General features: G+C 43.4%; 1 protein-coding gene across 1 annotated transcript in view; it reads left to right on the top strand.

Annotated features, from left to right (window-relative positions):
• Nucleotides 1-22,989, top strand: part of LOC116782495 (histone-lysine N-methyltransferase SETDB2-like) — a 49,426-nt gene that overhangs the window by 4,738 nt on the left and 21,699 nt on the right. Inside the window, exons 5-18 of the mRNA XM_032679245.1 lie at nucleotides 175-277; nucleotides 959-1,528; nucleotides 3,047-3,166; nucleotides 4,174-4,343; nucleotides 4,809-5,031; nucleotides 6,992-7,070; nucleotides 8,037-8,130; nucleotides 8,909-9,240; nucleotides 10,365-10,453; nucleotides 12,420-12,535; nucleotides 14,494-14,589; nucleotides 17,143-17,708; nucleotides 18,142-18,196; nucleotides 22,061-22,174. Coding sequence (XP_032535136.1) covers nucleotides 175-277; nucleotides 959-1,528; nucleotides 3,047-3,166; nucleotides 4,174-4,343; nucleotides 4,809-5,031; nucleotides 6,992-7,070; nucleotides 8,037-8,130; nucleotides 8,909-9,240; nucleotides 10,365-10,453; nucleotides 12,420-12,535; nucleotides 14,494-14,589; nucleotides 17,143-17,708; nucleotides 18,142-18,196; nucleotides 22,061-22,174 — 2,727 coding nt within the window. The remainder of the gene's footprint in view (nucleotides 1-174; nucleotides 278-958; nucleotides 1,529-3,046; nucleotides 3,167-4,173; nucleotides 4,344-4,808; nucleotides 5,032-6,991; nucleotides 7,071-8,036; nucleotides 8,131-8,908; nucleotides 9,241-10,364; nucleotides 10,454-12,419; nucleotides 12,536-14,493; nucleotides 14,590-17,142; nucleotides 17,709-18,141; nucleotides 18,197-22,060; nucleotides 22,175-22,989) is intronic.

Genomic DNA, 22,989 nt, shown 5'->3' with positions numbered 1-22,989 from the left:
AAAACTGTGGAAGATTTTTTAGTGGGGCACTTACTGACATGCTCTTTGTTAGCTGTGCTTCATAGAAATGCATTATTTTTAATGTATTTTGTCAATTTTTTCTTTAGTAACTAAATTCAATTATAGATTGAAATGTGAGTTGATGAAATTTTTGCTTGCATTCATTTTTTTCAGTAACTGATGGGTTTGATGGAGATGGAGTGCAGGAAACCAAACCCAAATTGCAGCATGTTCTTGCAGATGACAACACTGCAAATGCTGTAGAAGGTTCTGACAGGTCAGCGTCTTTATTTCAGTTCCTTATTTGACATGTTCTTTACTGCATTTGAGAGAGTTCTCAGTTTGTATTTCTAAACTCAGTGTTTTAAACCCAGTTTTGAATTCTGCCAGCTTTCGAAGTGAAAATGTTTTTAACTTGACTTACATGGAAAATGTGAGGTTTTAAGTAGACTTGTCTAATTTACCCCATGAGAACATTGCAGAATAGGGCATTAGGTTGTGAATGAAGATTCATGAGTATTACCAGGATTATCAGGGTTAGGACTTAAGCAGCAGTTCACAGGCTTTCTGTACTTTGCATATTGTCAGGCATGTGACTTAGTCCCTCTGTATTTAGCCTCAGGTATTGATTGGGGGGTAAATATGTTGTTCGTCTTTTTTTTTTTTTTTTTTTTTTTTACGTCCTTTCTGTGTTTTAGCATGTAAGTTCTTTCTGGGAAGAAGCTAAGAAGCTGTTGCTTTTTTTTTTTTTTTCTTTTTTTAATGCAACTGAATATATCTTCATATGAAGTTAGGACAGTAATACCGTGTGAAACAGTGTTTCAGTGAAACCCTGGGCCTTCCAGGAATGGGCTGTTTCTTTCCTGTGCTAAAAATATTGAACCACTAAAAAGCTGAATGCTTCGCTGGTTGTCTAAGATGCTGCTCTTTTTTCTTCTTTTTTCTCTTCTACTCCAAGTAACAGGAAAGAGGAGATGGAAAGAACATGGTCAGGGACTAAAAAAGCATCTAGCGAAATTCAACACTTACCTTTAAACCCACAGTATCAGAACCACAAGTGCTCTAGTGCATGTCTTGCCAAGAGAGCAGCGGGCTCCTACAAGGGTGAAAACCCTCTGAAGATGCCAATCCTGTTTCACTTTCAAAGACGGCATGCAAAAGCAGACTGCCTTTCGAAATCACTGGATGTGAATTACAAAGCTCCTTGCGGTCGGAGTCTGAGAAGCTTTCGAGACGTGCAAAATTATTTGTTTGAAACAAAGTGCAATTTCTTATTTGTTGATCACTTTTCCTTCAACACATATGTACTGTTGGGCAGGAACACCATGAATCCCGAACCCCTTGTGTTTGACTTTGATATTAGCAACGGAGCCGAGTCTGTGCCCATCTCCTTCTGTAACAATCTTGACCGCGCAAGGTTACCTTATTTCAAATATCGGAAGTCATCATGGCCACGTGGATATTATCTCAACAACTTCTCCAGCCTGTTTGTGGATTCATGTGACTGCACAGATGGCTGCATTGATAGGTAGGTAGAAAAATCTAATCTTAGTCCAGTGACATGATGCCACAACAGCAGTGTGGTGGTGTGTGAAGGTGCACAGTACCAAACAGTGTCAAACAGGACCAATGCTGCTGGAATATCTGTGGGAGTTGTCTTGTGCCATGTTTGGTATTGACTAACACCACTGTGTCTTTCTCTTCACCAGAACTTGGGTGCTCCTACTGGTCCACCTTCTGTTGTAGTGAAGGAAGCGTTCAACAGGTGGATTATTTTGTTCCTTTCCCTTTTTTCACAAATTGGCAGTGCTTCTCCTCCAGGTGGAGCTGACAAGCAGGTCTGTTGGCTTTGGAAAAGGTGTAGGAAAGAGACTCTTGTGCCAGCAGAGGAAGAATTTTTTCCTGGCAGGCAGGGAAGGATCCCACATGACAATATCTGCTGCAGCACCTACTGTGGTATCCTAGAGGTGGGATGGGACAGCCTGAAGGGATCAGATCCTTTGGAACTTAGAAGGTTACTGAGGGCAGAGGAAGAAACAACCCTGCTCCCAACCTCTACATCCTTTCCTTCCCCTTGTCTAAACAGAAACTATGAAAGCCTATGGTCACAGAATACATTTAGGGTCTGAGCAGTTCCAATAGTGTTGTTCATTGCTTTTTCTAAATCTCAGTAACTCTGGACTACAGACACTCTGTGGGAACCTGCCACAGTTATTGTATGAGAGTTTGGTGATAATTTTGTCTGCTTTCTTGAAGGGTGTTTGTCTGACCTCTATCTGTAGGTGTTACCTGGTATTGGATCCATTTTATATTTTTGATAGCTGGGGCAGTTGCATGTGCCAGTGTGCAGCATAGTTGCCCATGACCCAATAAGACCTTGAGATCACAGGATGGTATAAAGAAGCTTCAGTAATTAAAGTGATTTAGTTTCAGCTGAGCAGTGCAGTCCCACAAGAGTTGAGATGCTTTTGATGTGCAGTTTTAGGATTCAGGATTTGCACGATCACAGTGATTCTTTGAAGTTGTTGTGCCATACGATGGTGAAGACAAGCGCTGTTGCTTGAGTTCTCCACAGTGTGAAATTCTTCACTTCCTGAGGGCTAAGGTGGGAGGAAAGTAACAAAGTAGCGGTTAACAGGCTGGAATGCTGTGCCAGAAGAGGTGATTTTCATTCATTTGATACATTTGATAGTGTCCTGTTTATAATAAATTTCTGTTGTACTTCAGCTGTTTGCATGTGCCATTTGGTGGAAGAATGAGGTTGAGGTGGAACAAAAATGTTTATTGTAAAGCACACATAACCAGTCAAGAGACAAAGAGAAAAAGTAGGGTGCCTGAAACAGCCTTGTGGAATAAAAGAAGTGGGGAAGGGGAATATAGATGTATATATACAAGTCTGTGTGTGTGTGTGTGTGTGTGTGTGTGTGTGTGTGTGTGTGTGTGTGTGTGTGTGTATGTATAGTTAAGTACATTTCAACTTACCTAGATTTATGATTGATTTGCGCTGCTCCAAGTACATTCTGAGATGTTTTATTCTTACTTTTAGGTCAAAATGTGCATGCCTACAGCTAACTGCAAGAGGCTGTAGTAAAACTTCTCTATCTTCAGGTGGTAAAAGATGCCGTGGATACCGTTACAAAAGACTGGAGGGACCTGTTCCTAGTGGGTAAGAAAGACTGAACTATTAACTGCTATTTTATTTGTATGCTCTTATTTTACTCCTGTAGTGTAAGTGCTACAGGATTAAGATAACTGGAGTTTTTGACTAACTGAAACCTTCTATTTTTGTCACAATTTTACTGACAGATCAGGATGATAAAAAATAATTAATGTGACTTGAGTAATAGGAGGAAAAAACCCAAAAACTCTTCTACTGCAGATCCTACAATTTTTACATCTTAGATTAAGGTCTAAGAAAAGTGTAAAGAGTGACCAGAATCCTAAAGAAGCATTAACCAGCTGCTGTTGCCAGACTTGGTTATATGTGATTCTTCCAAGAGTCTCCAAAGCCATCCAATGCTTCAAGTCTTTGCCCTTTCTATTATTCAGCTCCTGTGGATTAATATGTGGCCTGAAGAAGGTGCCAGTTACTTCAAGTGTTTAGAAGAGGAATTGTGCAAAGCAGCTTTCTGCAATAGCCAAGGGCTTGAACCCACAGGCTTAAGGAGCCCTTTCAGTTCTCTCTTGCTGTGTGGTGTTAGTTTATGGTTAACGAGCAGAATTAAAGCTGTCAGAGAACCCAGAAACAAATGCAAAGAAAAAAAATCACAATTGTGAGTTCTTTTAGATATACTTCATTAAATCTTTAAACTCATGACAACTACATTGAGGTTCAGGCATATAGGTTGTTTTTGCTAAAATCTGTTCCAGCGTAGAATGAGGTGCTTCATAGGGATTTCTGCTTCTGTGAGCTTTACTCCTATAAAACAAAAATTTAGCATTTATTTTTCTTGTCTGCTGATACCAAAATCTAGCTGACAGACTCTTAAAATTGATGAATCAGCAATCAAGAGAGTCACGATTTCCAGAGCACTGCTGCACAACCAGTTTTAGTCAGTCTTTATATTTTCAGTCCACTGCCTTATTGATGCTTAGAAGGGAAATTAGTAATAGAAACTTTGTTTTAGTAGTGCATCCTTTTATACTGTGTTTTGTTTTTCTTCCTCTTGACAGAATTTACGAGTGCAGTGTGTTATGCAGGTGTGACAAGTTGATGTGTCAGAACAGAGTTGTACAGCACGGCATTCAAGTCAGGTTGCAGGTGTTCAACACTGAAAAGAAAGGCTGGGGTGTCCGCTGCCTGGATGATATCGACAAGGGGACATTTGTTTGTACCTACTCAGGTAACAGAAGGTGACCTATGGAAGATGTGTAGCATAATTTTCCCTCTCTTGTGGCCTCTGCCCTGGATTTTTTTTGAGAACACAGAAATATGGGGTTGGAGGAGAAGTGTGTCAATATAATCTTAACTTGCAACATGATCAAATGGACAGAAGAACCTTGAAGAACTCTGCAATGCAATGGTGACAGACAAACAATCAAAACGTTCTGGAGCAAAGTCTATTTCAGACTGTTGATTTTTTTACCTCATAAGTCTGTGCATGCTGTACCGAGGGCTGTATGTCTAATTCAGTTTGTATGTCGGCCTCTATTGACATCATAGAATCATAGACTGCATTCATATTTTGCTTTCCCAAGTAATGTTCTTGTATTTTTTTAATGTAAGTTTGACCTATGATAGCGTGAAAGAAAGAAAACAAACATTAAAAGAAACCAAAAAGCAAACCAAACTTTTCTTTTGCTTTCAGGCAGATTAATGAGCAGAGCTGAAGTACTGGGAGATGCTGGTCAAGAGCTGAAAGAAAGGAGTGCTGTGAATGACAGAAACCATGGGGTTTTTTCCAAAAAAAGAAAACTTGACACTGATTGTTCAAATTCAGTCATTGAACTAGTGCAGACTGGTAAACATGACATTCTTGAGAATAAGGAATCTTTGTCTCAAACTGTGGATAGTGAAAATAAATCAACCCTGTAAGTTTATCAAAATAAACTTAAGCATAACAAAATCAATATTCTGCTATTCTAGGAATTCTGTTTTATAACTTAGAGTAGAACTGAATGTCCTCAAATGAGGGTGGGTTTTTTCTTTCTGAACTTCTTTGTTATTTCCCAATTATTTCTTCTAGTGGAACAGAGTTTTCCTCTATGTGAATTTTACTTACTATGTGTACCACTTGGCATTTTCTAGAAAGCCAGTTCATCTCTTGGATGTACTTGATCTGTTCAGGGCATTAATCATGATGCAACTTTGAAACAATTAATAGAAGATACTTGAGATAAATCATTTAAAGATACTTGATGATGCTGAAGGGTTTAATGACATATTAGCCACTTACTGTCCTGTCGTTTGCTACCAGTCTCTAAACCTTTTCTTATTTCTATCATAACCTTTCCTGCTAGGAGTCTGACAACACCTCACCTTTGCAGTGAATTATGTTTTCACTGTATACTCAGGGTCTCATAGCCTATCAGCATTCCTAAAATAAAAGTACTGCAAAATAACCACGTGGCTGTGTCAATAGCATGCTCAAGTCTTTTCAGGAGGAAGTTGGGAGCTTCTTTGTTGCTCTGCTACACTACTTTGTAAACACTTTCTGTGTACTACTCACAAATGATTGCAAATTCTTGCTCTTGTCATAGCAGAAGATTATTGTGGAACTTTGAGAAGTACCATGAAATTGCAAATGGAAACTTTTAAATATATCTGCTACTATTTTCTCACTTGCATTTCAGTATCTTGGAGGCCTAATGAATTCATCATTGTCTAATTACGTAATTAAAAGTAATCAGCTAGGTTTTACTTCTGCTAAGTGCCATTACTAAAAACTGTAGGCAAGCAGAGTTTCAAAGTTGCCTGTACTACACTGCTACCTTAAATCTCATTAATTTCCTTTCTTGAGATTAAAAAAATGGTTTACACCTGGGCTGTATAAAAAAAAATATGGCAGACAAAAAGACATTGTTATTCTGCCTCTTAAGAAATGACAGTCAGTCCAGCTGGACTGAGAAACATTTAAGAGGACATCAGTGTGCTAGGCTTGACATGTCATTCACCCAAACAGATTGCCTTTAAAAGAATAAACAGTGTAACCATGTAATAATGTCACATTTTCTTGTGGCCTCTGCACATTTTGAATTTACAAAGGACTTTAAATCTTAAGAAAGCCTTAAAGAGCAGCATTTCTTGCAATTATCACTAGCCCAAAGAAGTACCAGGATTTTCTTTTTTGTGGCAGGAAAACACATTTTTTTTACATTGGAAATTTTCTTGAATAAGGGCTGTTATTTATTGCTAGACATTTTACAGATATTAATATTAGTTTTGAAACTGGTGTCTTCTACTGCAGTCTGAATGTAATCCAAATGAATGTGACTTTAGATGTTTTAAATATATACCAAATACTACTTCCCATCTTCCTCAACTCCTAACATGAAGGACTGAGGTCCTTTTGAGAGAAAGTATTTTCTAAACCTGCCATATATTGCGTCTCTCCCCCTCTGCTGTCTCTTGTACCCACAACATCTTTGCTCTCCTGTTTGAAAGCTGCACTATTAAAACTGTTGAAATTAGTAGCAGGAAAAAGGTATAACTCTGTCTGTAGGTGCTCTATTTTGAGGTGATCTGATGTAATAATAGTAAAACAGCAGACAGTTTGGTTCTCAGCTGGACAGTTGAGAAACAATGTAAAAGCAGCTGCTGATCCCTCAAAAGGTATGAACAACTGGTTTTTTACAAATACTACAGAGAACTTAGCCTAGGTCCTCAATTCTTAAAGGCAAAATAATCACAGAACATGGGGTGAGGCCAAACTGCAGGCTCTGCTGTTGGCTCTTGTAGAGAAGAGACTAGAACTAGAGGCTGAGAAATATGTATTGTGAGAGTTACTTGTGAGTCTGTCTTTCATAATTTCCTTTTGACCTTTCTGTACAGGGTTCATCCAGAGAACTTGAGTATTGCAACCACAAGGCCTGGAAGAACAGATTTTTTTCACAATCACCAGCTAAAAATGGTAATAATAATAATAATAATAGGCTTTAATAGATTCATTTTTCTGTGCTGAATATTTATGTTAATTTTGACCTTTTCAACTTGTACATTTAGATAGTTCTAATGACCTTTCTTCAGGAGATTGTGTCACACTGTGAGCTAAGCTGCCATGCTGGAAGCTGCACCCCATCCCTTCTCCATTATCAGTCCTTTAACATGTTCCTCCAGACCAGCACTAACTACTCCCACAGCCTTCCCTTCTCCACCCTTCACTTGCACTCCAGCCTTGAGAATCTTAGGAATTTATTCTTCCCCTCCATCTCCTGTTGTCACTAACTACAGGGTTAGGGTGTGAGAGTGGTAATGTTTTTGTGATGCCTCCCAGAAGAATGACATAGGAGGGAGAGAGGAAAATCTCAGGATTTGTACACGATTTTTTCATGCAGTGGCAGAGTTGGGAGAATTTGATCTGATCTGAGTGTGAAGTGTTGCCTGCAAATGTGTGTAAAGGAGGAAAACTGGGGTAAACTTACTCTGTAGGTTTTATTGGATTCATTGCACTTACAAAATGCATGTGGGATTTTCATGCTAACATTTGGCTCCATTCTGGAGCCAAAGTGGTTGCCTTTTTGTGGCAGGAGAGGAGAAATCCTGCCACATCTGTTCATTTCATTGAAACTCTGTAAAAAATATGTTTGGGCTTTGGTTCAGCAACTTAGAATTCTGGTGAAATTGTTGGGACTTAGACACTTACTTAAATGTTTTGTTGCATGGGGAACTCCTTCCAGGTTATTTTGAAGGATCGTTTGAAATTAAGATAAATATTGCGTTGCAGTGAATGTATTAACTTTTCAAACTCGGCCACAGCCATGCATTACAGAAGGTTTGAACCTGCAGCCCTAGAGTTCTAGAGGCCACTTGCTGTACTGTGTTGACTCTGAGTTGCACACAGCAACAATACATCACAGCCTTTTCATTTGACACACAGGTGCACAGTGCCAGCTCAGATGAAGATAATAGTTCTCAGATTCATCAGTCAAGCAAAACCAAAGTAAACAGTGGAACAAAGAAAGGAAAAGAAAGTAGGTTTTCGGAGGTATACATACCGCATTCTTAGTGTGATTGTGTCCCATCAGGTGGTAGACTTTAATGTAGACAGTGTGGGCAGGCCTGTTCTCGGAGTAGAACAATGTCTGCATGATGTGGAAGCTGTTTTAAGAGAGCTCAGTAGTACAGAAATTATTGCTGCCTTCCATAACACAGTGCACTACTGTACTGGGTACAGGACAGTCTTTTGCCTGCAAAGTTGATCTGGGGACATGTTGAACTCTCCTGACAGCAGCTTTTAAATACAATGCAATTGTGGGAAAGTCAGTCTTGCAGATCTTGTTGTGTCACACCCAGTACATATTCTGGTCAACAAAAATTGAACAGGATATAATCCAGGGGTGGGGGGACCTCAAGCTGGAGAGGCAGTGTGAAACCGATGCTATTTGCACTTGCATCTTGTTTCTGTCTAAATTATAGTTTGTAATTTTCTTGGGAATTAAGGTGGAGAATGATGAAAAAATGCTGTGTGGAAGAAATCGGTCTGGAGTGGGATTTGGGAAGAGTGAGAGACTTGGTCACTCTCAGGTGCCTTGAGCAAGTGCTTTAGACGCTACAGCGGGAAACAGTAATTTGCGGGAGGATTGGTGACAGGCATGGAAAAGGGCAATTGTGTTATAGACTTGTAAATAGCAGGATGGTTAGATTTTGGAGGACATTTTTAAGAGTGGGTGGGTAAGAGTTCAGGGCCAAACAAGGGAAAGGCTTTGGCCTTAAACTGATGTTGAAAAATAATTACATGTCCATTGACAGAATCCACCCAAAAGCAGAAGGAAGACCATCCGATGGAAATTGGACAGACTGAGTCTGTTGGTGTGGACAGTGCGAGATGCAAAAGAAAGAGTCTGTCACTGCAGGGTGTTGATTGTGGCAAGTCAGGTGTGCTGGATGACACATGTGTTGCGAGGCCATCCAATAATATACCCCTAAAAGCTGACTGCAAAGAGGAAAATAGCAGGCAGTCAAGTCAAGATGCATTTTGTGAGGAGGCTGATGGAGATGGGATGCTTCCAAAGAATGCTAGCGAAGAAAATATTTATGTACTGGATGCCACAAAAGAAGGAAACGTGGGTCGTTTTCTAAATGTAAGTAAAAAGTTGCATGCATTCTCTTCATTGTCTTTGCAAATACATCATTTATTTATTTAAGCTTAAACTAGAAAGCTTTTGCACATAAACCACATATGAGGTAGATGCATGAAAGGAAGGCACAAGTGGTCCTCTCTGCCATCACAAGTGGCAGGACAGTAAGCTGGGTCACTTAGTGCCTTCACAAGCTGATGCATGCCACATACCAGCTGTAGTGTTGGCACCACTGGGTTCCTTAGTGACGTATTTCCCAGTAATGAGTGATGTCTTTATCCTGATGGCCTTCTGGGAGGTCCAGAGAGCAAATGACACATTTTGTTGATCCACATACCTTCTCCCAGCCATTGTAAATTCTAGTTAGTGCTGGTTTAGGACAAGTGTTTTGATATTTTACAAAACTTCCCTACCATTCAATCATAGATTCAGAAAGTGGTCTGTCCTACTGTGTACGTGTCTACTAAATAAGCCTCTCAGTTTTGACTTGCCAAGAAACAAATAGTAATGAATTACCAAGTACCTCCAGCTAAGATGAATAGACATTTCTGCACATGCTCTGCAAATAACTTATTTCTCTTCATTGGCAGAATATGTGTCTTACAGCAAAATCCTTGCAATATGTTTAAGCTGTTCTTCCTTGCAGAGGTAATATGGTGTTAAGATTAGTAATGCATCCTGCAGAAACCTTTCTTCTGCAGCCATGAGCATACACATGTTCCTATGAGCACCTGAATCACCTTTCACATCTGGCACTTTGCCAACACACGATCATTTACTCCATTGCTTGCTCCCTTGCACTGCTACCCTGGCTGACAGCAAGATACATCTGCCACATACTGATTATTTGTGGTGCATTCTGAATCTAAAATGAATTTTCTCCATAAATTTCCGGAGAACAACTTGATAAAAGAACTTGGTTTTCGTAGGCAAAAAGTGATACTTTAAAGAGACATAATTATTGCAAAAATAAGTGGCAGTGGCATTGAATAATAGACATTCTGTGTGGGCTGGAGATGGGAAGGAAGAAACTACCTTTTCTAGTGACAAATATCTGACACAAAATAGGTTTTTCAGCCAATGATGTGGTGTTTCATTGTTTCTAATACAGATTTCCTGTTTTACAGCACAGCTGCTGCCCAAATCTCTTTGCACAAAGCGTGTTCGTAGAGACTCACAACAGAAGTTTTCCATGGGTGGCATTCTTCACAAACAGGTGAATTTCTGGAAGTTAAATGTTGTTCATTCAAGGCACTAGGGGAAAAAAATCAGTATTTAGTTATTAGGACATAATTATGCTGAGGGGTGGGGGAGATGCTTAGATCATGAAAGCACAAAATTACCTTCTTTTTGGTGAGTTCTTATTGTGCACTAAAAACAGAAGAAATACAGTTTCTTGATTATCACTGATGAGTTTTTCTTCAGTTTTGCATTGAAATGTGAAGTGGGGAAGCTTAATTTTGATGTGTCCATTTCAGTGATAATCTTCTTCGGTGGAAAATAGGTTTAACTCGGCATGGTTATTTTAAAAGCCAAGATTCACTCATTCCACTGTTCTGTCTCAAAGAATGGCCTGCATATCTTGGTCCCATAGGGCAGGATGAAACCCCACAGAATATTAAGGTTGAGATGCTCTGTGGGCCAAACAAGCTAGCTTCAGGCCTTCTCACAGCTATCAAGAGAAGCAGGACTTTGTGTAGCCCAACATGTCCCAGGGAAGTGGCATTAGGATACTTAAAGGGTGAAAATTTGCTCTGAAAGCAAAAGATGCAGGTATTTCCTTAGTGGCTGATAGAAAGGGCGGTACAGAGAGCTGGTTCCAGTAAAACATAAGATGGCAGCTAAACCCAGGGGTGGAAGGATTAATTGTCTGAATGAATCTGGCTGATGCACGTACCAGCGGTGATACTAGGCAAGAACTTAAAATAGGAGAGAATTTGTCCCAGACAAACCAGTTCCTGGGAACATTGATCTTCTCTGGAGTCTTGCAACCCTGGTCCAAACTAACACAGATGCTGTGGATTGCACTGGGAGGCTTCCCAAAATTGTGAAGACAATGTGTTGAAATGTGTCAGAAAAAAGATTTTGTTTTAGCTAGAGACTTTCTGGCTCAGGTACTCTGTAAAGATATGTGTAGTGGGGACTGAGGCAAGTAGAGAGAGGTAACAGTGATCAGCAAAGACACTTAGGGAAAGAGAAGGGTTGTTGAAAGAGAGTTTCCCTGACTGGCTCTCACATTTACTGGACATCACCCTTTTACAACTTTTCTACATTAAGGACTTCATCTGGATCATTGAGCTTAATTGTGTACCTTCCATGAACTTGCCCAGTCACCTTTTCATTTGTTTTATATGTCTGACCTCCAGAACATCTTAAGGCAGCAAGTCCCAGGTTAAAATGTGCTGTTTGAAAAGTCCTCATTGTTTGTTCTCAGCCTGCTGCCTGGTAATTCACTGGATGTCCCTTACATTGTATCCAATGAGAAACATTGGAGAATTACTCTCTTCTTTATAATACTCATATTTATTGTATTTTCCATCAGTTGTCTCTCAGCATATTAGTCTAAGGTATTTAGTTTGGCATTCCTTTTCGGCAATGAATTTCCTACCTTAGAAATTTCTTCTCTTTCATGTACTGTCAGAGCAGCTGGTTCATGACGAGCATGTGTTTAATTCTGAGTCTTTGTGCATATAGATAGTGCAATTGCATTAAAACATAGCTTGTCAGGCCAAAGATGGCCAGCATATCTAGAGATCTGTTCAAACTTCAGTGATGCACTGGACTTAGTAAAAATAACAAAACTGTGTTCTCATTTAGGATGTGTTCACTTATGTATTTTTCCTTTTGTTGTTGTTGCTGTTGTTGTTTTGTTTTGTTTGATTTTTGTTTCCCAGAATTTTGTCTAAAAGCAGGTTGTTTAGACTCCGACACTATTGCACTGCTTGATAAATTCTTTTCATCTATGTGTGGGTACTTGCACTCTGTACAGCTCTGGTAGGCCAAGCACCATGTGTGTGTCAGAGACTCCTTATATATCTTGTTTCTCTCCCAACAAGCTGCCTGTGTGATGGTCCCTGCCCCATACAGTTTTTGGGTTTGCATGTGAGTCGTTGGTGACAAATTGCAAACACAGTACCGTTTCACTCAGTTCAAACAAATTGACCCAGCGTTTTGTTTCTTAGACATGTGAAAGCTGGAACCGAACTCACGTGGGATTATGGCTATGAAGCTGGAAGCATGCCAGAGACAGAAATTTCCTGTCAGTGTGGAGTTCAGAAGTGCAGGAAAAAAATCTTATAGGCAAAGCTTCCCTACTGCCAACACACCTTGTACCCTGGGATTTATGTGCTGGACAGGACTACTACACAGCGAACAGTGTGCTCAAGTCTGTGGTGCTAATTGCATTCCATTAAAATGCCTTTCACCTGATGTTTTTTTAAATTTACATTTAAATGTCACTTTTGTAGTTTACAGAATTAGAATTCTTTGTCCTAAGAACAGGCATCAAACCTTTCCTAGATAATTTCTGTGCTCCTGGTCTTCCCCCTCCCGTCTTCTCATCCACAAGCAAAGTTCACAGTGCACTGGAAGAACTTGTGCTCCGTGCCATCTGCAGCAGAGACACAACTGATGAGAGCAAGAGTTTGTTGGTGTTTTCTGTGCCCTCCCACAGTGCTGAGTTAGTAAAACTTGCTTTTCTGAAACTCATTGTGAATGCAAGTCTGCCTGTCTCGGGGCTTAGAACTGTTAAAATACACCTAAGCCTGATGGATCTGGTGGGAGAAATAATCTTGAACAGAGATTACATTAATCAGAACAGTGATCTGGGCAAATTCTGCTACTGCAGGAGAGAAATGCCTGCTTCTTATTGGGTTCACAGAATCACAGAATATGCTGTGTTGGAAGGGACCCACAAGGATCATTGAGTCCAACTCCTGGCCCTGCACCCATTCCCAAGAGTCAGACCTGATTTTGTGCCTGAGAGTATCATCCAAATGCATCTTGAACTCTGACAGGCTTGGTGCTGTGACCACTGCCCTAGGGAGCCTGTTCCAGCACCCAACCACCCTCTGGGTGAAGAATCTTTACCCAACCTAAACCTCCCCTGACACAACTTCAGGCCATTCCCTCAGGTCCTGTCACTGGTCACCACAGAGAAGAGATCAGTACCTGACTCTCCTCTTCCCCTCATGAGAAAGTTGTAGACTGTGATGAGGTCTCCCCTCAGTCTCCTCTTCTCCAGGCTGAACAGTCCAAGTGACCTCAGCTGCTTCTCATATGGCTTCCCTTCAAGGCCCTTCACCATCTTCGTTGCCCTCCTTTGGACCCTCTCTAACAGCTCAATATCTTTCCTGTATTTTGGTGCCCCAAACTGCCACAATATTCAAGGTGAGGCTGCACCAGTGCAGAGCAGAGCAGGACAATCCCCTCCCTTGACTGGCTGGCGATGCTTTGCCTGATGCCCCCCAAGACAAGGTTGGACCTCCTGGCTGCCAGGGCACTGCTGACTCAGATTCAACTTGCCATCGACCAGGATGCCCAGGTCCCTTGCCATGGCACTGCTTTCCAGCACCTCATTCCCCAGTCTGTATGAACATCCGAGGTTGCCCCATCCCAGGTGCAGAATCCAGCACTTCCCTTGTTGAACGTCATGTGGTTGGTGATTGCCCGCCCTCTGATTTGTCAAGGTCTCTCTGCAGGGCCTCTCTCCCTTCAAGGCAGCTCCTCCCAGTTTTGTGTCATCCGTAAACTTGCTTAGTATCCCTTCCAGTCCTGTGTCCAAGCCATTTATGAAGATGTTGAAGAGCACAAGATAGAGCCCTGTGGAACCCCACTAGTGACTGGTCGCCAGTCTGATGTCACCCCATTCACTGTTACCTTCTGTGCTCCACCCATGAGCACACCCATTGCTCACCCACCACATAATGTGTTTATCCAGCTCTGTGCTGGACATTTTGTGCAGAAGGAACCTGTGAGAGACAGTAGCAACATTTTTGCTGAAGTCTGAAAGTAGTACATCAGCTGGCTTCCCTTGATCAACTAGATGGGTTACCTTATCATAAAAGGCATCCCTCTCCACTGTTATAGTCAAAGAGACCACAAATAATTTTAAAATTTGAAATACCAAAATTTATTAAAGGCAAATGAGCAAAACAGCGCTGGGCGGCCGGGGAGTCTCCTGCTCCGCCAGCGGTCCACAAGCTCAATAAACCAAAGCTCGCTTTTTTATACTTGCTGCAATCCCCTCCCCCTTAGACTCTGGTTTCATCACTGGCTTCATCACCAGTGGCTTCATCACTGGTTCTCACTGCGTGGACCTCATGCTGTTGCTGGGGGCCAGCCAACAGTCTGGTTAGTCAACAGTCCTCAGTACTTGCTGTATCGCAATCCCCGGATGAAGGTAGTAGGTCCTCTTTCTGGTCCCTTTAGCCGACCCCCTCTGTCCTTCATATAGAGCTTCATGCTTTTTCTTCCTTATAAGTGCACTTAAGCATAGACTTAGCATAACAGGATATAACTCGCCATGGCAACACAACATTGCTGTTTAGCATTTCGCAATTTAACGTTTTGCAACCTAAGCAAAACATTAACCATTCCATTGCAAACTTTATTATTATAAACTTAATTTGATCAGCAAATTATTTATCCTTGCCTTTATCAACCATTACATCCACGTTTGTGACACACAGAGAACTCCTTGAGAAATCCAGTGTACCTCATTTCAGTGCTATATTGTGTAGCATGGGACAGGGGGGCCACAGAGGTCCTTGCCATGTGGCTTGTTGGCAAGAGAGAAACAGACTACATTAGGGGACAGTGAGCGCAGATGCAGGATGTGGCCCTGAAATGGAGCAAGGGATGGGTGTGCAGGCATGTGGCTTTTGAGTGTGTTGGAGCCTTGTGCAAAGAAGGAGGTGTCACAGGTGGGCGACTTAGACCACTTGAAGAACCACCAGCAAAGGTATCAGAAAAAGTGGTTTTATTAAAGATGTTGTAAAAGTGTTACTTAACAAAGTTTGATGGCAAGGTTTACTCTGTTACTGCACAGGATATAATAATGATTTAAAATTACCAACACAAAATCAGTTACCAATAGAAAATCTAGTGCACTCTAATACAAGATTATGTGCAATATCAGTCACTTACCAGGGACCTGCAGTTGGGCTCGGGTCTCCCAGCCTCGAGGAGTAACTGTGAGAGGTGTCCCAGCTCACAGGGGGAAATCACTGCCATGCAGCCAGCTGCTTAGCAGGGAGAGCTCAAAGAAGGCTCACTCAGGCTGTCATTTATGGGATAAAGTGGTTGGCTTGTAGTCAAATTACCTGCAATGGAAAAGGTCACCATGAGACTAGTACCCACAACTTGCTTTGTTCCTTGATAAATGAGTTGTGGAAGAACCACCTGCTATTCATGTGTTAATTGTATGGTTGGTGTCCCAGTTCCCAAGCCCATATGCATCAGTGCTCACAAGGTATTTTCATTGTATTGTAACTTAAAGTTCTATTCTTTGGCCATTTTTCACCATCATCCAAAGGCCATCAATTATTACAGTATTCAATTAACTTTTTTCTGGAGAGAGAGCCTCCTGTTGCACCTCCCACCTCCCTCCACGGTTTCAAAATACATCCTAGGCGTGATTTCTCCAAAGCCCCCCCTTTTGATGTTTGACCAGAACCCTTCATAGAATATAATAAAACACAATTACATTTCCTTTTGAGAGTGATGTGCAACAGCCACTCACACTTTTAACCCTGAGGGGTGTGCAAAACCTGCTCACACTTTTTAACCTTTCATAGGGCTGGCACTCTGGATGTCCCCATAATTATGTGCAAACTAGCCCAAAACCTAGTTTCCAAGTTCCCTTTACCTTAATCCAGCGAGACTTTCCAGCAGCCTCGTTATACCCCCCCCAGTAACATCTTAATAAATCCCAGGGGCCATGCCTTGAACTCAACAGATCAGGGGACCGGAGGATCTCCCTGAAAAACCTCTGGTGCGCACTGGAGTCCTCTCGGTCCTGTGAATCTGTCTAGCATTGGATGCAGGGTTCCACCTGGATCACCAGAAATTGTCACTGAAAATGTCAGGAAAATAAAGCTCTCTAACACTGTAATTTCAGTATTAGAAAGCTGAGCAGGCATTACTTTATCTTTGGCTCGAGATGCGTGGGGGAATTGCTCCTCCTGACACACACACCCCGATAATCAAAATTTTTAACTATTTATACACTTTAGCAAACAAAGGAATTAGTGTTCATTGGCTACAAGTGACATTGTTCCAGTATTCATATTGTATCTTCTATGAGTTAATGATTCTCTCTCTTCTCATGCTAATTAGTTGCATGCTCAGTTTCTCCTTTCTTTTCAGTCAGTGGGTTTCCTGGGTCAGTAATCTCTGATCCCCCCTGCCAGAATTGCCTTTTACCCACTGCTGACTGCAGCACAATTATGGAGTTGGTTTTACAAGTTTCTTTCTTATCTCATGAGTTCTGCCAAATGTCCTTGTGGCCTGTAAATTCTGCATTCTTCCTGTCTGTTTTCAGTGGTACATCCTTCTTCCCAAACTATGTTAACCTCCTCCCCCAGGTCTGCAATCACTGAAGCATGTCATGCCCTAAACTTCAATTTGTTTTTCTAACACCTTGACATCATTGCTCGTGTGCTGCCATCTCTTTCATGGATTGAATCTTCCTTCTTGTTCATTAGTCTTGAAGATTACAAAGACCAAACATCAAAGAACATCCTTTCTTAAGAAAGTTGGGGGTTTTTTCCCCGTATAACACTATTTGTTACAAATAAAGATTTTCCCAACAGCCTGGTTGTCATGGCGGCGTTCGGTCATGGGTTGGACTCGGTATCTCAGAGGTCTTTTCGAACCTAATTGATTCTGTGATTCTGTGCAAAGTGAACGGGGGGCCGATGGGAGCATGGGGGTGTCGCCTTTCCCATGGGGAAAGCCCTCGGGAAGCGGCTGCCCGGCGGCGCCCCGGGAGCGACTATCGAACCCGTGTTCCCGGTCCCAGACCGCGGCCCACCCAAAACGGCGGGGAGTACCACGGGCGGGGCCGATCACGTGACTGGCGGCGCGGCGGCGCGCGCCCTCCCCTCCGGCCCCGCCCCGGGGGCCGGAGCCAATCAGTGCCGGGAGAGAGGGGGTGCTCCGGGCAAGCATCGACGGGCGCCACCGCGCATGCTCTGGGCCCGGCTGGGCCCGCCCACTTCCGCGCGGGAGCGTTGGGGGCGGGGGAGGGGGCGGTGGGAGCGGCGGCGTGCGCGAGCCGGGTCGCGGGCGGGCGGGCGGTAAGTGCCACCGCGGGCACGCGGGGAGGGGGGCGGGGAGGGAGTGCGCGAGACTCGGCGCCTCCTCAGTGCTGGTCACCCCCTCCCCCCCCCCCCCCCCCGTGGAGTGGGCCCTGCCGGGGCTCGCGCAGAGCCGGGACGGGGGGGACGGGGGGCGACACCAGGTTTAGGATGAGTATCGGGAAAAAATACTTTGTTGTGAGGGCCGTGAGACCCTGTCACAGGTTGCCCAGAGAAGCTGTGGGTGCCCATCCCTGGAAGTGTTCAAGACCAGGTTGAATGGAGCTCTGAGCAGCCCGGTCTAGTGGAAGGTGTCCCTGCCCATGGCAGGGGTTTGGAACGAGGTGACCACAAGTGAAAGGTGTTCAGAAGGGCAGATTTGCTTAGTTTTGCTCCTCGCAAAGGCTGGGTGTGTTGGTGCTGTAATGACTTTGGGGGGAATGGGGGGTGACGCGTGTGGGTCGTGCCCAGCCATCCCATCCCATCCCTAGCCCTAACTGTGCCATCTCCAGCTGGGCTTCTTTCCCCACAAAGCGGAAACGGGGGGCACGGTGAGTGAGGGGGAGCTGGTATGTCATTTCCTTCTGCCTTCCTGCTTCCGTAGATCCAACCGTTCGCTGCGCTGCGGGGAAGAGGAGAGCGGAGCTGGAGCTGGGGCGGTGGGTTTCTTTGGCGTGCTGGAAGTCAGGACACTTGGGTTCTTTTCCTTTCCCCTCTATGGATATGCCACGTGACATTCTGTGCCTTAGTTTTCTCCCATGTAAAATGTGTGTATTTACGTGCAAGGATGCTTTCAGAGTTGGGTCTGGAGAGGAAATACTTAGACAAACTGATGATGTTTCAGCGGGATATATTTGGAAGTGGCACAAGTGTGCTCTTGCCAACAATGTCCTTGTCCTTTTTTACTTTCTGTTTCCTTTCCCAGTATCTTACCTTTTGTCACAATTGCAAAAGCAAAACCAACCCCCAACAGCCTTACTTCGAGGAAATGGCACAGGTACGGGGGAAGCAGGAAGGTGTGACTGTTCCTTTCTCTCAGCTGCATCTCTGTCTTCTGACTGGAGGGCAGTGGAAGGGCCTCCAAAACTCATATAGGTGAATTGGTCCCCTTGGGTTCCCACAGCCTCCTCCTGTGACAATGGAAGTGGAAACGGAGGGTTGCAGAAGGACTTTGTGACAGTAAGGGATTGACTATAAAACAGGAGATGAAAATCCAACGTTGATAAGTGGGATATGATGTGTCAGAGTAGTAACTGTAATGCTGATGTCCTCTGCACTATCTGATACCACTTCAGAAAGAGATCTGGGGAACTGTAGTACGTAGTTGTTGCAAAACCACAATTCTAGGCCTGATATTGAGTGCAGGAGTAGTCAATTAACTGTAGGTCTGGTCACATTCAAAGGAGCCAGTCGGGTTCACGAAGAGTGTGGCTTATTAAATGTTATATATGAGGTTCTTTTGAATTGTCCGAGATATGTGTGTGTTATTGACGAATAGCTCTATAGAACACTAACAACACAATTGCAATCACAACTTAATGTTCTGGGTGAAAACATAGGGAGATTTAGGTTGGACATCAGGAAGAATTTCTTCACAGAAAGAGTGATTAGATATTAAAATGTGCTGCCCAGGGAGGTGGTGGAGTCATCATTCTTGGAAGTGTTTAAGAAAATACTGGACATAGCACTCAGTGCCATGGTCTAGTTGACAAGGTGGTGGTTGGTCGTAGGTTGGACTCAGTGATCTCAGAGGTCTTTTCCAACCTAATTGATCGTGTGATTCCGTGACTTCATGTAGCCAAGTAGACAAGTCTCACTGAAAGGTATCCCTTCTGAGGAGGGTGAGGAGGACAAACCTTTCGATCTGTCCCTACAATTTCCATGTCAAATTCTCATGTTCCCAGTTTGGTATGAATTGGGGTACTTTTATACCTTATTTACCATTACTGTACAACGTGCCGTGGCTGAGACTGTCATCCAGTTTTCCATTCTTTGTGGTCGCATTGCATGGAGTACTTAGGAGGTGTAGTTGGTAGCAGTCTTGGTTAAGCAAGTGGAAGAACGAGACCACGTGGCTCCCACCCCTCCTCACATTCGTCCCTGATGCTGTGGCAGCACAAACTACCAGCCCTCCACCTGGTTTCCATGTCTGCTCTCGTCACTGTGGACCTCATCGCGTGTTGAGCTTTGCATTTACTTCACTGCTTTGTGCCTCCAACAATAGTTTTATGAAAGTGTCAGCTCTTTGCTCAGAAGCAGTCTAAAATGTGATTGGAATATTAACAGTTATTAAGAAAAAGTTACAGAGTGACTTTGTGACTTTGTACTGTAAATGGTAGCCCACCCTTTTGAAGATGGCTTGCTCCTCTTGGAGCATTGCAAGAGTAGAGAAGGGGTTGAGAAGTGACGGAGCTGATCAAAGATGCAGACCAGCTTCTGTACAAGGAACAAATTCCTCAACTTGAACAAGACACAGTAGGAGAAATAAGAATTTTGCTGTCATGAGTGCGAGTGGAAGAGCGGACTAAGGAACAAGGATTTCCTGCCTTTTTGGACAGATCTTGGGGTTCCACTGGAATCTGTGAGCAGCTAACTTAAGCCCTACAAAAGCAAGACATTGTTTAGGTGAAATGTAATTAAATTGTGAAACTGGAACCCTGCCTTTAGCCTCTCCCTTCTTGCATGGGAGCACTCAGCCAGATCCATTGCCCTGTTTAGCTCCATGTCCTATTCTAGGCAGTACTCCATAGCAGAAAGCTAGGGAAGAGGAAGGAACTGAAGCAAGGCTCCTGTGGGGGTGTCATGGGTTTGCATGGCCAGGTTTTGGTAGCGGGGAGCGGTTTCAGGTGTGGCTTCTGTGAGAAGCTGCCAGAAGCGTCCCCCATATCAGAGACAGTGCCAACCAACTCCAGGATGGACCTGCCACTGGCCAAGGCTGAGGCAATCAGGAGCGATAGTGATGCCTCTGTGATAACATATTTAAGAAGGGAAAAAAATTATCGGGCAGATGTAATTGTGGTCAAAGAGTGGAGTAAGAATATTTAAGAGGATATAGTAGAAAACTGTATGTGTGTGTGTGTGTGTGTACGTGTGTATATGTATGATAGGATAGCAGAAAACTCTGCAGACACCAAGCTCAGTGGAGAAGGAGGGGGAGGTGCTCCAGACACCAGAGCAGAGATTCCCCTGCAGCCCCTGGTGCAGAACATGGTGAAGCAGCTGTGTCCCTGCAGCCCATGGAGGACCAGGGGGATGCAGAGAATCACCTGCAGTCCCTGGAGGAGACCCACACTGGAGCAGGTGGATGCCTGAAAAGAAGGCTGTGAACCCGTGGGAAACCCATGCTAAAGCAGGCCCCTGGCAGGGACCTGCAGACCCTTGGAGAGAGGAGCCCACACTGGAGCAAGTTTCCTGGTGTAGGACTTGTGATCCTCGGGGAGAGCCACACTGGAGCAGACTGTGCCCAAAGGACTGCACCCCATGGAAGAGTGACCCACATTGCAACTGTTTGTGGAGAACTGTTGCCCATGGGATGGACTCACACTGGAGAAGTTTATGGAGGACTGTCTCCTGTGGAAGGGATCCCATGTTGGAGCAGGAGAAAGACTTGTCTCCCTTAGCAGTAGCAGAAACATGTGATGAACTGACTGTAACCCTAATTCCCCATCTCCCTGTGCCACTGGGGGAGGAGGTAGAGCTTGGGAAGGAGGGAGGGGAGGGGGGAAGATGTTTTTAAGGTTTATTTTATTTCTCATTATCCTGCTCTGATTTTATTAGTAATAAATTCAGTTAATATCCCCAAGTTGAGTCTGTTTTGCCTGTGATATTATTTGGTGAGTGATCTCTCCTGAGTCTGTAAGAACACCAGGGTCTGTAGACTCCGTCTTTAGCCTCTTCCTCACTAAGTTCCTGGAGCTGGATCCTCTGACTGGGCCTGAGCAGGGCCTGTGTATCTGCGTCGATTCCAGGTATTAGCTTGCCGCAGAGAACTTTTCTTGCATTCTAGACCATTCAAACTCCAGTTCATTCTCTTTTTAAATTTCTTTCTGTCTGTTTTCTGTTTCTAATATTTCTATATATTTCTGTTTGTTTCTATCATATTTATTTAATGCTGAAGTTCTGAGACTGTTGTGATGGTCGCTGTATAGATGGATATTGGAAATCAGTCCCTATCCTGCCTTTCTTACAAGAGGTAGAAGGATGGAGGGGAAATCCCCCCTAGATGTCTGTGAAGGTAAAGTGGCTTGTTGTGATGAAGTAAATTCTCAGTAGCATGAGTCAGAGGGGAGAAAACATATAAAAAATCTCCTTCTGCTCTGGTGCAATTCTCACCTTGTTTTATGCAAGGGAGATGGGAACTAATGAAAACAGTTTGTTGAAAGCCAGGTAAAGGTTGCAAGATTTGGTGGACTATGAGATTTTGTACTTGGACCTTACTACCTTTCCCTCACTAGAATAATTTAACTTCAGATCTTCTTATTTCTTGAAAGTAAATGCAGACTCTTCTTCCCCTTGTCATACAGGAGTTTGTGCTGTCAGAGGTGGTGTCTCCAGCAAAGGACAGTGGAGTATCACACTTAGTAGGAGTGGGAAGTTGTTGAAGATTTCTGCGGTGGACTTGCACAAAAAAACGCAAAGTAAAACTTCTGCTACTGATGTTGTGGTGTGGTGCTCTAAACTGCTGATGGGGGATATGTGTGAAGGCTCGTCCAGATGCATGTAGACTGTTTTTGTGAAATAAGTAGATGGCCTCAAAGTTTTGCAGCTGCTGGAGGAAAAGAGAGACTGTGTGAAGAACAACAATTAAGACTAGAGTGGATATGGCCAGGAAAAGAGAACAGGTGTCCCTGAAGCAAATCCCAGGGCATAGAGAAAATTCTGTAACTCCTGTTAGCGCTTCACCTCTTTGAGAGAGAATGTTCAAATCTCTTGTTTCTGATTCTGTCTTCTGCTCCCTTTTACTTACAGGCCCTTCCATGCTTCTTTGCTACATCTTTCTTTCAGTGAGGAATTAGTGTTTCTTCCTTGTTTTCTGTGAACTCCTGAAAGGCACTATAGATGTTTGAGGACAGGTGATTTTCTCTCCTCTGTTGACTTGCAGACCCACATGTGGCAGAAGTACCGTAAGAAAAGCGCTGCTATGAGTGATTGACATCCTCCAAGTAGAAGGAGTTTCACTCCTTAGGGCGTGACTTGCTGGGCTGCTCCTTGGGTCCTGTTATTGGGGCAGGTATTGCCAAGCAAGCTTGAAAACTTGTGTTGTCCCTTATGACTTGTTAGTGACTTTCCAAGAAGAGAGAAACCACTTTTCCTCCTGCTCTAACAGTTGGAGCTCCTGCGAGCTGGTTTCCATCCCACTGCTGTGCCAAGAGTGGGCTTTGCCTATTCTACTGGTACTTGGTGCTGGAGGAGCAAAGCACCAAGGTTCAGGAGATGTAAGAGAAGGAGCAGT

The sequence above is a fragment of the Chiroxiphia lanceolata genome, chromosome 2 (assembly GCF_009829145.1).
Source record: "Chiroxiphia lanceolata isolate bChiLan1 chromosome 2, bChiLan1.pri, whole genome shotgun sequence".
Lineage (NCBI taxonomy): Eukaryota > Metazoa > Chordata > Aves > Passeriformes > Pipridae > Chiroxiphia > Chiroxiphia lanceolata.
This window is presented reverse-complemented; position numbering and strand designations above follow the sequence as displayed.